At 52.0% G+C, this 14,346-nt stretch overlaps 1 protein-coding gene across 9 annotated transcripts; it reads right to left on the reverse strand.

The window, feature by feature from the left end:
* Positions 1-347: 347 nt before the first annotated feature.
* On the reverse strand, positions 348-13,184 carry LOC100123912. 9 transcript variants are annotated; one of them, XM_016981397.2, is made up of 13 exons: positions 12,750-13,182; positions 11,429-11,566; positions 8,437-8,859; positions 6,936-7,330; positions 6,660-6,862; positions 5,632-6,151; positions 5,092-5,365; positions 4,422-5,015; positions 3,971-4,320; positions 3,504-3,879; positions 2,722-2,807; positions 1,928-2,465; positions 348-1,839 (listed from the first exon to the last, which is right to left on the reverse strand). In XM_016981397.2, the coding sequence occupies exons 2-13, from the start codon at positions 11,501-11,503 to the stop codon at positions 1,417-1,419; spliced, it is 4,257 nt and encodes a 1,418-aa protein (XP_016836886.1). In that variant the 5' UTR covers positions 11,504-11,566; positions 12,750-13,182; the 3' UTR covers positions 348-1,416. The 9 variants fall into 9 exon arrangements, with proteins under 9 accessions (XP_016836886.1, XP_016836887.1, XP_008215634.1 ...); XM_016981398.3 differs by having other exon boundaries at positions 5,632-6,148; positions 12,750-13,181; XM_008217412.4 differs by having other exon boundaries at positions 1,928-2,456; positions 2,722-2,789; positions 12,750-13,181.
* Between the last annotated feature and the right edge of the window lie 1,162 nt (positions 13,185-14,346).

A 14,346-nucleotide genomic window follows, 5' to 3' on the forward strand; every position in this document is an offset into this window, starting at 1 on the left:
CATGAATCTTCATTAAAAGTAATAGTTTTTTTTTTTTCAATTTTCTAGAATTTTTACTGTATTCTTAGTCCCATGCACTCGGTTTTCGCTGCTCGATGCACGACGAAGCGCAAGTAGGAACGAGAATACGAGTCGCATTTTTATATCGTTCGTTCATCGTGCGACGAGCTTGGCTAATTTTTGTTTTCCTCGTATATATATATATATATATATATATATATATATATATATATATATATATATATATATATATATATATATATATATATATATATATATTATATATATATATATATATATATATATATATATATATATATATATATATATATATATATATATATATATATATATATATATATATATATATAATCCGTCGTAGAATTAGAAAGTCGTCTTATATGCCTTGTCAGCCTGACCTCATCGGCAGCGTATACGTCTGCCACGTCAATTCCGACTCCCTTATTATAATACCTATCCCCGAAAGAATTCCAGTCCATAATAAATCTCACAAATTTTCAGTCTAACAGTTTCACCAAAAGCTTTCTCAGTCAGAGTTTTTTAATCTCGATAATTTGATAAAATCTTTTGTTTTCTTTTCGATCCTTTAAAACTTTCTTGCAATCTTTAATATTCGATTTTTCCAGCCACATTGAAACTCGATCAGCGCAATAGTTCTCTCAAAGTATTTTCACGCATATCATAAGTGGTCATTCTACAGCGTTGGCCCGAGTCGGGTGTCTCTTTTTAAGATGCTCGAATGGAATCGTGTTCGAAATCGCAAGGCGACACTCGATCGAGACAACGGTTTCAGCGTAGAGATTAAAATTCCAACAAGAAAATATATTATACGTACACACATCCCGTAGTTGCGCTGCTACCGGACAGTCCTATCTACATAGAAAGACGCGAGTCTGCGAAAGGTATAATAATATCTTATAACCTCCCCTCGGCCTGCGAACACACATCGCTACGTAGCACGCGGATGATCAGTATATCCTATGTAGGTACATTATACAAACTGACCCGCTCATTAGAATTTCCTACACAGCGTCGATTTTCCGGCTACACCTCAGCCGTCTTTCGTTACAATCGCATTCGATCGATCGTTACCGACCACCCCCCCAGTTGGCAGAGCAACGACGACCGCTTCGTCGCGTACTTAAACTATCAGATTCTCGCTACAAATTGACCTATAGAAATCTGATATTGCTTATGTGTGTGTGTGTGTGTGTGTGACGTAGGCTCGCCCGGATATAGGTGTGTATTTTTTCGCCTGGAAAGAGCCCCTCGGAGGCTGCGCGCCTCCTCGACAAGAGGAGTGCCGTCTCTGCGTGCGAGCGTCAGCGTTGCCGTGCACACTATAGGTACAGAGTCCCTCTAAACCTCCTTCTCTAGAACAATACAGGACAGCAATCAAGGCGGATGAAGCTCAAAGTGGTGGGCCCGCGCCGTCAGGATGGCCTTCAGTTCGGACTCCAGCTGCTTCTTCGTGCGCTCGCTGACGGACTGGCCGCCGACTACTGGCTGGGCCGGGAACTTTGGCGGCGGCTCGCCAAACTTGTTGCTCGTGTCCTTGTTCTCGTGGCTCCGGGCGCGTCTGATTGGCTTCTTCAGGGGCACCTCGTCGCCCGCGCTCTTCTTCCGTCGGTGCGTCCCGCTGGAGGAGGCTTCGGCTTCGCTGGCTCGGGGCTCCTGGTTCAGGGTGAACGTGGAGCTCGCGCTGATGGCCTCGGTGGAGCGGGTTACGTCGACGCCCGAACCCCACTCGCGGGACAGCTTGCGACCGATCGCGCAGGTCAGCTCGCTGTTGGGCGAGAGCAGGGGACTCCTGGAGACCTGGTGCGATCAAAGTGAGGAATTTTCTTCAGCTGTACGTCGCGAAGATCGTTATTATCGTTATCTCACACTCGTCAGGCATACTCACTTGATAATGCTGCTTGACGTCCGCGGGCTGCGGAGTCCTGAGGGTGGCGAACACGGGGAAGGACTGTCCCCTCTTGGCTGGGCTCCTCGAGGCTCTGGGCGATGGCACAGCCCCGACCGACTCGCCTCTCTGCGGCGCCCTGAGGTTCGCGCTACCCCCGAAGTTGGAGCTGCCCAACTTGGGCGTAGGGGGCGGCGACTGGCCGTCCCCGTGGCTGAGTCTCCTGCCCACCAGCTCGAGGGGGCTCCGAGCCCTCAGGTTCGAACTGCTGAGCGTGAATTCGCGAGGTTTCATGCTACCAGCAGGGCCGCCCTCTACGCTGATCTGAGCGAGGCCGAGACGGGAGCCGGCCAGGTTCGTCGAGCTCCTGGACTTCTCGGCCCGCTGACGCGGACTGGTCGCACCGCGAAGCATCATCGGACTCTTGCTGCGACTGCGCTCACGGCCTCTGTCCTTGGCGGTGAGGTCCTTCTTGATCGCGCCCTTGGATTCGTCCTGTGCCGACTCGACCTTTTCCTCTTGTTGGACTCTGGAAGTTCTGGATTGTAGAATTTTGCTTTCACGCAAAGTTTTGGTATTATGTTTGAGGGGGGGGGGGGCCTTTGGAGAACAGCCTCGCAAATCTACTACTTTGGTGCTTTCGAGACCACCCCTCAAACACATTCTTAAACAGCAATTTCACTAACTAGCATAAAGTGCGAGCGATATGAATCGGAATGATTTTTCAAACGTTTAAATGAGCGTTTTGATTGTCATACTTATCGGATAGAAGTGTGTAGGATTCGTTTACTGACCTTCGTATTTCCTGGATCATCTCAAAGAATTGAGCTTTGCTCTTTCGACGCCGACGTTGTTCATGTTCCTTCTGGAACAAATCAGACTTACGTACTTTGTTCAAATGCTACGCTTAGGAATATAGCGGGATTTGAATTTACAACTTTATCAGCGATATTGCTCCACCATTGATAGAGAGAGAGAGAGAGAGAGAGAGAGAGAGAGAGAGAGAGAGAGAGTGAGTGAAAAAGTAATAATGTTAGATTCAGATAATATGATATAACTCTGTTCTTAAAGAAGCATCGACACAATCAAAGTTGAAGCTATAGACTCGCGTTGTTTGTACAGAGGCGAGAGAAAGACATGCTAGAGCTTCATTGGCGCTTATTCGTGATCATTGCAAGAAAAGTATCAGTCAAGGCTAGTGATCGGGGGTCTGTGTAATAATTCTAGCCTAGAAAGCTATGTTTTTGCGTTTTTATGCCTGCCATCCCACGAAACTCATACTCCGTGATCAGCCGGTAAGTGTGCAGAGTACAACGCATAACATGCAGTCGAACGTGAACGTTTAGCGGTTTCTCTGGCGCTTACTCGCGATGATTAGTTTGTAAAGCTGCCCCGACTGACTGCGAGTAAGGATTTGCGTTTAATCAGGGCAGCAACCGAACGACATCGTCGGTATAGGAGGTATGCGAGGATACAGCCTCGAACGAATTCGAGAGATGAGACTCGGCGTTAGAGTGCAGTGGCGCGCAGCTCGCAGCCAAACGTGAAAACGTTTAAAAAAATTCGACTGGCTTACCCGCTTGACGCTCTTCTGGAAGAGCGAAGTGATCTGGCCCTGCCTGACCGTGTGCATGAGCTCCCTGGCCGCGTGGTGCGGCGAGACGAGCTCGACGCAGTTGATGAACCGGTAGAGCTTCTGCGAGAAGAACATGACGTTGCGGCTGCGCCACATGGAGTTCTTGGGCCGCTGGCGCAGCTTGGGCAGGCTGTATTTGTAAAATATGTGCTCGCCTACGAGGATGATGACGCCGAGGGTCATGCCGAGACCGAGCAGGCAGAAGACCCCGGCCACCGAGGCGACACCCAGCGGTCGGGGCTGACCTCCCGGTCGGGGCTGACCGTCGTAGCCGATGCCCGAGGCTGCGCCACGCATGCACGGCAGCCCTCCGTACCTGCGCTCGTCACAAGCAAATCCGTTGGTTTTAGCTCTCCCCTTTTCGAAGAGAAGATTTTCGAAGAGCCTCCGCGCGACCGCGCACTCACCACTTCTCCTGCAAGATGTCGAGGAATCCCGTGCTGGTGTAGTTGGCGATGATCTTGGAGATGCTCTCCTTCAGCGGATGGCCCTTGGAGAGCGCGACGGCGTAGGTGTCCTCCTTGATGGAGTCGCCGACCTTCTCGAGCCGACAGCCGTTGTCGGTCGCCTGGTAGTAGTCGATGATCGGGGTGTCGGCTATCAGGATGTCCAGGCTGCCGTTGAGCAGCCGCTGGACGCCGTCGGCCACGTCCAGCACCGAGTACCTCGACATGTACGACCACAGTCGGGGATTCGCCTGCATGACGTAGTACTCGGCGGCCGAGGCCTTGGGCGCCGCGACCTTTTGCGCGAGCAGCTAAGGAGCAAATGGCGCGTTGTGTAATATGACTTGTGAATTCGATCTATAATTCGCTCGTTCGGTATATATATATATATATATATAATAAGTCGACTCACACTTCGATCGTAGTAGTCGGTGCCCGTGTTGTGGAAGAAGAGCCCGGCGATGAGGGCGGCGATGTTGGCGGTGTACGAGGCGACGAATATCACCGAGAAGCCGCCCCACATGTTGATGAGGAACTTGTTGGGCCAGGACTTGGGCGCCTTGAAGGCCACCAGGTGCCCGCAGAGCAGACCCCAGGTCACCCAGAGCGCGGACGCGATGGAGAAGTTCTTGCTGCGCTGCCGGCCCCAGGGATTCAGTCCGAAGGGACTGAACCACTCGTAGGCCGCGACGAACATCGCGGTGATGTTGAGCGAGGTGAAGACCGCGATCCAGAGCTCCGGGCTGAAGGGCTGCAGGAAGGCCAGGAGCGAGATGGCGTTGCGCTCCTTCGGCGCCGTGAGGAAGCTCACGCTGCTGAAGTAGTACGGGGTCGTAAAGTCCACGACCTGCGACCTGTGCGAGTAGACGCTCAGGGGGGCGAACGCCAGCTGGGCCTTGCCGGTCACCAGCTCGCCCACGACGCCGTTCCAGGTGCCGTTGCGGCCCCGGCGACGCCCGAAGAGCCCGTCCTTGGCCACGTGCAGGTCGAAGCGGAACTCCAGGTCCTAGTGGCCAGCGGACAATCTCGCTTGAGCGTTATCATCCGGATCGAGCGTACGTAATAATCGCAGCGCACCTCACCTGAGAGACCTGGTAGAGCAGGTCCATGGAGTAGCCGTAGCAGCACTTGACGACGTTGCCGTGCTTGCAGGTGAGACCGCGCAGGCAGGTGCCCTCCTGGAGGTTGGTGATCATGGCGAAGGGCGGCGCGAGGGCCGTGACGATTTTGTACGAAGGCATGCCGATCTTCTCCCGGCCCTCCTCGATGTAGGCCGGCACGATGCCGCCGCCCGGCCAGATTATCGTGTCCAGCCGGACCTCCCGGCCCGCCCTCACCGTGCCCACTTTGGTCCACCTGTGCAACGAGACAGTGAGCTTATACAATTCGTTACAGAGAGTGACATGGGCGATCGAGCGGAGGTAAAAGACGCGAATAGAATATACAATCTTTGTACAGGGGGCAGGGGGGGGCAGGGCATCGAGAATGCAGTAGGTCGCGTAAAGTCACCTCAATACGCTCGTACCGACCCACTCGGCGGAGCTTAAAAGCGCACGGAAGCACGAGTAGAGTCCGCGGAAGAGAAGAAAGCCGAAATCGGAAAAGCGAAAAAAAAAGCCCACCTCAACTGCGTCTTGTTGCCGGGAAAGAGGAGCCCCTGGAGGTTGAGCAGATGGAACTCGGCCTTATCGCTGGAGATCTGCCTTGCCGACTCTCTGAGCTGACGGGTGAGGGCGCTGGAGACGTTGGCGCGCAGCTCGCTCTCGAGGAAGTTGGCGGCCTTGCTCGGCAGGCACTCCGGTACGAACGAGTCTCTGAGCTGGCCGTCCGTGAGGCGGCCGAGTCTCGGCCTCGACTCGAGCATCGCCTTGTCCAGGGCCTGGGCCGTCTCGCGCATCGCCCTGGCCAGCAGCGTGTCCGGGCCGCCGGTCATCCGCGCGTTGGCCGGCCTCAGGGCCAGCATGCCCAGCGGCATGAAGCTCTTGGAATTGACGTTTCTATCGTAGGTGAGGCCGTTGCCGCCGACGCCGCTCCGAGCCAGCTCCTCGTCGTCCGGGTCGAGGAACGGCGCCGAGGGGGCCGACGCCCCCGGCCTCAGCGACGGCGACTCGCGCTTCTTCTTCGGCTTTCGCTCCTCCGCTGCTGTGCGCGCGGGGTCAGGAGAGAAAATTATAAAGATAAAGTTCGAATTTTTAGCAGCGCCCCCACGTTACGTCTGAATAACCATTGATAATTTAAACAAACTTAAAGGTTGAAAAGCGGGTATTGGTGAGTTTCAGCAAGTGTGGTGTGTATCGAGGAATATTAGAAAATTAAGTTTATTAGGTAAAAGTTTTATTCCGTCGGACAAATTTTAAGAAGCAGTGGCCATTTTGCTAACTACAATTTGCCTTTTTCCGACGAAATAAGCCGTTATTATTTAATTTCAATAGCTTAATATTTTTTCAAACATTCCTTAATATACTTATTGCGCGTGCTGAAACTCGATTTGCGATGATAAAGTTAGTCGATTAATTGTAATAATCGAGAAACGTTTTCCTCGCTAGGTGGCGGGTCGCTCAAGGTGTGGAGCACTCTTAAGCCAATTTGCCTCGATATAAAATGCTATAGAGAAGAGAAGAGTTTGATCAACGAAGAAAGTTGCTCTCACCCTTCATGTCGCTGTGCCAGCTAAACTCCTGCATCTTGTGTATCTCGCTCGCGAGATTCGAGAGGGTGTGGACGCTGACGTCGCTCTCGGGCGAGAGGTTCGGGCCGAACTCCTGGCTGTCGAAGGCCGGTATGTGGTCGCTCGTAACCGAGACCCTCGCGTTGTGCAGCAGGTGCGTGCCGATGATGTTCGGCTCGTTCGACCTGCGATCGAAGTGCCCTCGTCGATTAGACAATTACATGGCAGTCGGATGAGAATATCCTCGATCACGCTCACCTGAGCTCGGCCTTGAGGTCGAGCCAGAGCCAGAGGAACCTGCCGGCGAGCATCTCGTACTTGCCGGCGAGGGCGATGACCTTGCGCGCGTTGTTGAGGTCGCAGCCGAGGACGATGACGCTGCCCCGGCCGTTCTCCTCGGCGACGCGCCTCAGCCGCGCGGCCAGGGTCTTCTCGTCGGCCGGCAGGTAGACGACGCTGCGCGGCCGGAGGCTGCTCTCCTGGCCCGGCCTCAGCGGGTGCTCCTTGCGCACGAGCTGCTTCACCGGCAGCAGGTTCGCGTCGATCAGCAGGGTGAACGCGTGCCAGTGGGCCTTGTGCATCAGGGCGGCCGCGGCCGCGCCCATCTCCTCCGAGCTCACGCCCACGCGGCTCTCGAATTCCGTCGCTCTGCCCTGTGCGTACACACGTATATGGTCAGCTCGCGTCGGACACGCTATAGGGCTATAGATCGCGCGCTGCGGTTTTCGCGGTTATCGGCGCCCGCTGCGAAATTTCGGCCTCGCGCGATCACGAATCATAATGATCGCGAGCGACGCTCGTTTTTCGAAAGCCCATTCCTCGCTGATTACGCCGTCTACGCGGCGTAATCGAGGCCGAACGAGTATGAAATACCCGTCTAGCGCGGAGGGAGTTGGAGGGAAATTTAAAAGGCAAATCCGATGAAAGATTCGACTATGCGCGGCGGAACTTTGAACGAGCTAGGGGGAAAGTTTCGCTCGTCAACTGGCCGCTTCATCCCTTCTGCTGTCGATGCTTTTTTTCGAGCGAGCCGAATGTACCCGGCCCCGGGGCGCGCGAGTGCTAACGAGATAACACCGCAACATGCGGGTCACAATGGCCCTCTCTCTCTCTCTCTCTCTCTCTCTCTGTGGATATTGGGAGCTGAGAGGTCGCGCGTATAATGCCGGATCGGAAATACGAGGATTAGGGCTTTTTGGAAATGCTCGCGTGTTGATTGTCGCTCGGAATGCAAATGAGCGCGCGGCGAGTCGACTTTTTCGACTCTTTCGCCTATACATGTGTATATATATATATACTCACTGCAGCCGAGAGCTAATTATAATTTGGACTTTGCCTGCGGGGCGCCGCGAACTCTCCGCTCGAGCTCGAGCTGCTTATATGCTCGAATATTATAGGTCGATCTCCCCGACAAATAATCAGATATCCGCCGAAAACCGAGTCAATTTTCTATTCTACTTAGGCGAGTTTTAGGGTCAAAGAGAGAGAGAGAGAGAGAACTTTGTGCGCCAGCTATAAGTTTAACGAGATTACGGACTGCGCGCCGTCCCCAAAAAGCGGAGGTAATCAGGAGAAAACGTCGTTGGCACACGGCTCTATGCGTCATTTGTTCGCGTATTTTTACGTCTTTGAGCGAGCTTTATCGTGCAAATTGATTCGCAGAAGGCAACCAAGTCCGGGCTTATTAAATTATACTTTCAACAATATAATATTATAAACATTGGAAATTCGAAGGAAAAAATACCAAACATCGACTAACCTGCCGGATAAAGTCCCGATGCGAAATTGGCATCCAGAGCGCCGGCAGCCTCATGGCGCTCGAGGCCGTGACGAGGAACCTGGCCGCGGCCCCGCCGCCGACGATGACGACGAGCGCAGTCTTGCCGAGCTTGATCTCGCCGCAGAACCGGTTGAGCAGAGCGGTCGGGTGACTCGAGCTCTCGGGCGACAGCTGGGGCGGCAGCAGGGCTCGCGCGTCCACGTAGGCGAGCTCGACCTCGGTGTGGGCGAGCTCTTGCACGGCCTCCTCCCAGGCGCGCTGCACCTCCAGCCGAGTCGGCTGGCTCTGAGCCAGGACCAGAACCAGACGCCACGAGGATCCGCTCGACGAGCCGGTGCGCTGTCGCTGCAGGGACGACTTGGCCGGCGAGCGCGCTGCCTTCGACTCCGAGTCCGCCTGCGGCTGTGGGTTTGTTTTTCTCTTGAATTCTAGAGCTTTAGCGGCTGTTTGAATTTTCGCTGCCTCGGCGCGGCCGTACTCGATGCACTATCTCCGATGGAAACGGAACACGCTCGGCTGCTACGGCTCGACGGGTTCAGCGAAAATTATGCTTAACCGGCTGAGCCAAGTTCGCTAAGCTCGCCAAGTAACTCTAAATTAACAAGCTTCACCGACGATTTGAGAAAAAAAAAAAAAGCTTGAATAACCAATTACGAAAATGGATCGACTTTTTCCGAAAACTCTCGCCTAAATCAGGTTTGTTATAACGGAATGGAAATTCGTTCGGGCTAAAGCGTAACCTCACCCCTATTAAAGCCACTCGAATATGACAATGAGGGTTTTACGGAATTTTAATTTCCCGCGGCGAAAATGTATGCGCGCACGCATAGATTAAAAGCTGGAGTAAAAACTTTCGGACACGTTATGCTCGGAATAGTAAGGACGAATAATAAAAGTTTCAAAAGTTCGTATTGCAGTTTTGTAATCGACGCGAAAAAAAAAGGCTACGGGAAATGCACTTTTTCCATGTTGGCGCGTACGCGATACGGCACGTATTATCAGGTTATCCGTCCATCCAGCTTTGAGCTTCAAGAGTCCCGGAGGGCGCATTACTCCATTGTTTTTTTTTTCCTCCGCCCCATCCTTTCGGATACGCGCACGTATATCGCGTCCTACCGAAATTGGTCTGGCGCGACATTTGAATTTTTCGGCTTAGCGATTTTTCCTCTCGTTGAAGAACAAGACTAAGAACGGCGAAATCACGGCATTTTCTCGCAATTTATCTCTATTAAAGCCGATGGAACTATTAGAGAGCTGCGCGTATGCACAAGGAAACAACGCTCTATACTTTTGCTCTTGCTTTCTTTGCGCGCTCTTTTAATTAATTCGTCGCGTGGCGACACGGAAATTCCATTTTTCCACAGACGCGCGCGATGATCTTCGGAAGAGAGAGAGAGAGAGAGATGAAATATTTTCGCATATGTCCCTCTTTTGTCCGCCGACGCATATATCGTATAAATTGATTCGCCGCATTCTGCATTTCACGCATTCATCGAGCATACACCCGCGCGGGAAAAATATTCGGATCAGCTAGAAAAATGCATATCCATGCAAATAATGCTCTATATACATATGCGTCTCTCTCTCTCTCTCTCTCTCTATTTAAGCTATATATAAATACGGCGCTGGCGAAGCCCCACCCGTCGCTCCTCTCGTCCTATAATCGATTGCGAGAGATATGATCGGACGGATGGAGCAATTGTTCAATGATTGGTCCGCCGGAGCATCGTTCTCTCTGCTGTACGCGTATATGTCGAGGATGTGTTTGTGAATGGACTGGCTGTATCGAGAGAGAGAGAAAGCCGCCGCGGAACGAGGGAACAAAGCCGCGCAAGATATATACATTACCGGCGAATTCGCCGCGGCCTTTAATCGAAAAACGCTTTCCCAGCTGCTCTCTCCCTCGGAGAAAAGTCCATCGGCGATGAAAACGTTATGAGCCGATCGATGCGAGGTCGTGCGCGAAATGTTTGATGCCCTGCACTCGTTGCTTCATACTTTATTCACGCGTTGTACAGCTCGATGAACAATTTCTCTCGAGGCGTTAAAAGTTAATGGGCGAAATGCAGATTCGAATCGGAATATATCGCATAATAAGCCGGCATAATGTTCCGCGCGTCTCCCCAAAGCCCGAGACTTACTACTGCAAAGTCTGCGCGCAGAGCCGTATAACTACTTGTTTCGCGAACGCGGAGCAACTGCAGTCAGCTGTAATCGTAAAATAAGAGACTCCGCGATTATCCGCGCTGTATTTATGTGCCCGATGAGCATCGGCACATCTTTCTTTGTCGCGAAACGTTTTTAAACCGTGATACATTTTTTTTTTTTCATCGTTCCGAGATCATATTTTTCGGAAGCAGACGCGCCCCCTTACGGTATGCGCATCGGGTGAATGACCTACTGAGGCTGCAATCTATGCATTCGGACGGATTAAGGAATCCGAGTAACGCAGACTGGCAGATACATCGCGCGGCTCTCTCGCTGCACGGACGCAGAATCCGGCGTCATGTAAATGCAGGCTAATTGACACGCCGACGAGGTTTGCTTTTTCGCAAGGGAGCATCAGAATGATTTTTCGATTTTTCACTATGATTTTCACTATGATTAGCTAAATTAATGCGCGCACGCCGAATACATTAATAACAGTCGCGATTAAATCGGTTGGAAATTATACATATTTCGGACGACTGCGGATGCGAGTATTGTAAGACTCATTTAAACGCTCGTGTGACGAGCTTTGACGCGCAGAGTGCACGTGTCTAAATACAGAACGACTGCTTTTAATTGAAGAAAGCACAATCTCCATGGTAAAAAGCGACGTTTATACGAGCGCTGCAGTTATAAATTTCAATGCGCTGCGCATAGTTTCCAGCTCTCTCTCTCTCTCTCTCTCTACTAATTCATCGTTCGCTATTACGCGATCTAGTCGCGATTAGTCGCGTGCGATGAAAATTTGTCGGCTATAACTCACCTCAGGCGGCACGCAGGTGGTGAGGCCCATCAGGCCCAGCAGAGCGAGCGCGAGCCACGCGCACCGGACTCGCATCTTCCGGGGCCTATCCGCCTTCACTGCCTCCGCCCAGTCACATCTTCTCTATCGGCTCGGGAACTGTGCGAACAAACCAATGCGTTATATGTATATAGGTAAGGCTCTGTGCGCAAGCTGGTAAATCGCATGATCGATCGCCGAATGCCTATGCGCTGTTTGCAGGCAGATTATTCAAAGCCGCCGGCCGCGCCGGGGGAGGATCCTTTCAGCGCGGAACCGGCTCTTTTTTTTTTTTTTTTTTTTTTTTTTAAAGAGACGATACGCGATAATAGCGGAAAAGCGCAGGCGAGAGCGCGAGACAAACGTATATAGAGCCGGGGGAATATGTTCCTTGTTAGTATTTTGCTCCGCGCGTGTATAATGCAGGGCGCTCCGTGTGCGCGCGTTTGCTTATTATTTTCAAACCCCTCGATGAACAGTAAAGATATTCACCGTGGCGAGTCCAGTCGCTCCGATGCGTACGTATCAAAGGATTTACTGGGGTATAAATTTCACGCACAACATCGGGTCTTCTTCTATTTAAAAATAAAATTACTCGCGATCGAGTTGCCCGATTTACAACGGACGCTCGTCAAGCAGCGAAATATCCCACTGGCCTTTTTCGAGTGTGTGTGTGTGTGTCGCGCGCTGAAAAAGCGTATAAGCAACGTAATCGCGGCTACTTTTCAATCGGTGTACAGTCTGCATTTTGCCGCAAGCCGCAAGCGCGATTAATTACTTAAAGACTGGACATTCGCGGATCGCGAAAAAGGAGTGTTTCGCTGCTCATAGTCGCGCGGTGATTCGATTATCGCTTGCGCGCGTTAAGTCGCGCCTTTTTGCATCGGCCTAAACGAGTTATCGCGTCCGGCGCGGCGATTGGATTTTCTCGCGTTCATCATTAAAATTGATCCGCTTAGCGCCGTAATGCCCGAAACAAATGCCTCGCGGCCGAGTATAAGCGTGCAAATTAGTGATAACTAAAATGGGCGTGTGTGTGTGTGTGCAGAGCAGGAAAATAAACAACTATCGCATCGCCTCGCTCTACTTGACCTCTTTTATCTGTGCGAGAGGAAGCGAGGGAGAGTAGCGTCCGATTTTATACGAAGGAAAGCTTCGGAGAAGACGGTCGAGCAGGTAAACACGGAGAGGAGAGATAGAGCGAGAGATAAAAAAGTGGGCGCCGATCGATCGCGAGTCGGAGCAGAGATAGCTCGCGGAGCTCGCGGGGGACGACGAACGTCGAGGAGCTGCGACGAGTCACCTGTGCAGGATCGAGGAGAAGAAGGCCGATGAGGAGACGAAGGCGAGTCCCGAGTGGGCCGCGGCTGCTGCACTACTAGCACTGATGGCACTGATGCTGACACTACTGCCTCCCATCCTCGGCTCCTCGGCTGCAGCTCCTCCTCGTTCTCCTACTCTTCATCCTCGGCCCGTTGTCACCTGCTCATCCCTCGGCTGCCGCTGCGTCCGGACGATCCCGCACTCATGTATGGGGAGAGATCCGTCTCTGTGTGTGCGTGTGCGTGTGCGTGTGGGTGTCTGCGTGGGTGCGTAAGCGGAGCGGTCGCTCTACGGGAGTCACTGAGACTCGGAGGGCTGTGCAGGCGCTATCTCTACGCGACGCCGACGAGTCTGCTCGGCCGACTGGAGGAGGATGTTGCTGCTGGATGCTGCGCGCCAGCCATTTTCGCTGGCACAGCCCCTCCCTTCTTCTACCTCGTATAGCTGCGTGACGTATAGGGGATGCCCCGTTTACGCTCGGCAGAGTCGCGCCGCTGCAGGAAGCCCCTTTACCGACACCTGCGCTCTTTTCTGCAAGCTTTTTTCGCGCGCCTTTGTCTCTGAAAGCTTCGATTCGAAAATCGATCTCGACCATCAGCTGAAATGAGCGGCTATCAACCTGCGATCCGATAAGTTAATTTCGCGCGGGACGAACTATGTATATACCATATAATAAGCCCCGAATAGCATCGCGGTAGAGCGGCGGATTTTAAATTCAAATCCAGCCGATATGGAAAGCCGATACATCGAGCGCGCATTATGAAAAATCGATTTGATTAGTCATCGCGTGCAGCTTATGTTCTTCTCCTATAGCTGCATCTGTGTAAGCCGCGCGTATAATAGGCGCTTCATTTCGAACGTCGAAAAAGCCTCCCACGAGCTTTTAGCGCAGCCTTGATCCAGCATATATATATATTTATATAAAACTTTCCGTATTTCTCTCGCAAGCCCGGAAAAAGAGTTGCCAACTTTTCTATTTTCCCCGACCATCTCCGACTTATTTTTCAAGGGGAAAAAGGGGATTCCGCTTCTACGTGTGCCGCGCGAAAGTAACACGTATTTCCCGCGACTAAACTCGACACATGAACCTATATACATATAAAAGCGCCCGTATTTTGCTGAGCTCGCCGAGTGCGCAAAAAAAAAATGCTGGATGTATCGATTCTGCAGCAGGCTGCAACGATTATATATATATATATATATATATATACACGCACATTGCAACGGAAAAATCTCATCAATTACTTCGGATGATACAGGAGCTGCGAGATCGCAGTGAGTGGGCCAAAAAAGAAGACGAAGAAGAAGAGCGTAAACATCGTGCGAGTATATAACGCTGAAAGTTTTAATCGCACCGCGCGCTGATGCGCCTTAGCCCGCAGAAAAACCCGGGCGTAAAAATGAAAGGCGTCGCAGCAGCACTTTCCACTCGACGACTCGTCGCTATATAGTTCCCTTTCAAGCTTTTTCTCTACATGTATATCTAGAGAAGTTCGTGTAGTGTATAGCCGCACAGTAGAGAACATTTATGGACCACTGGCATCTCGCTGTCTGACATAAGTACTGTACAAGTCGAA

The sequence above is a fragment of the Nasonia vitripennis genome, chromosome 1 (assembly GCF_009193385.2).
Source record: "Nasonia vitripennis strain AsymCx chromosome 1, Nvit_psr_1.1, whole genome shotgun sequence".
Lineage (NCBI taxonomy): Eukaryota > Metazoa > Arthropoda > Insecta > Hymenoptera > Pteromalidae > Nasonia > Nasonia vitripennis.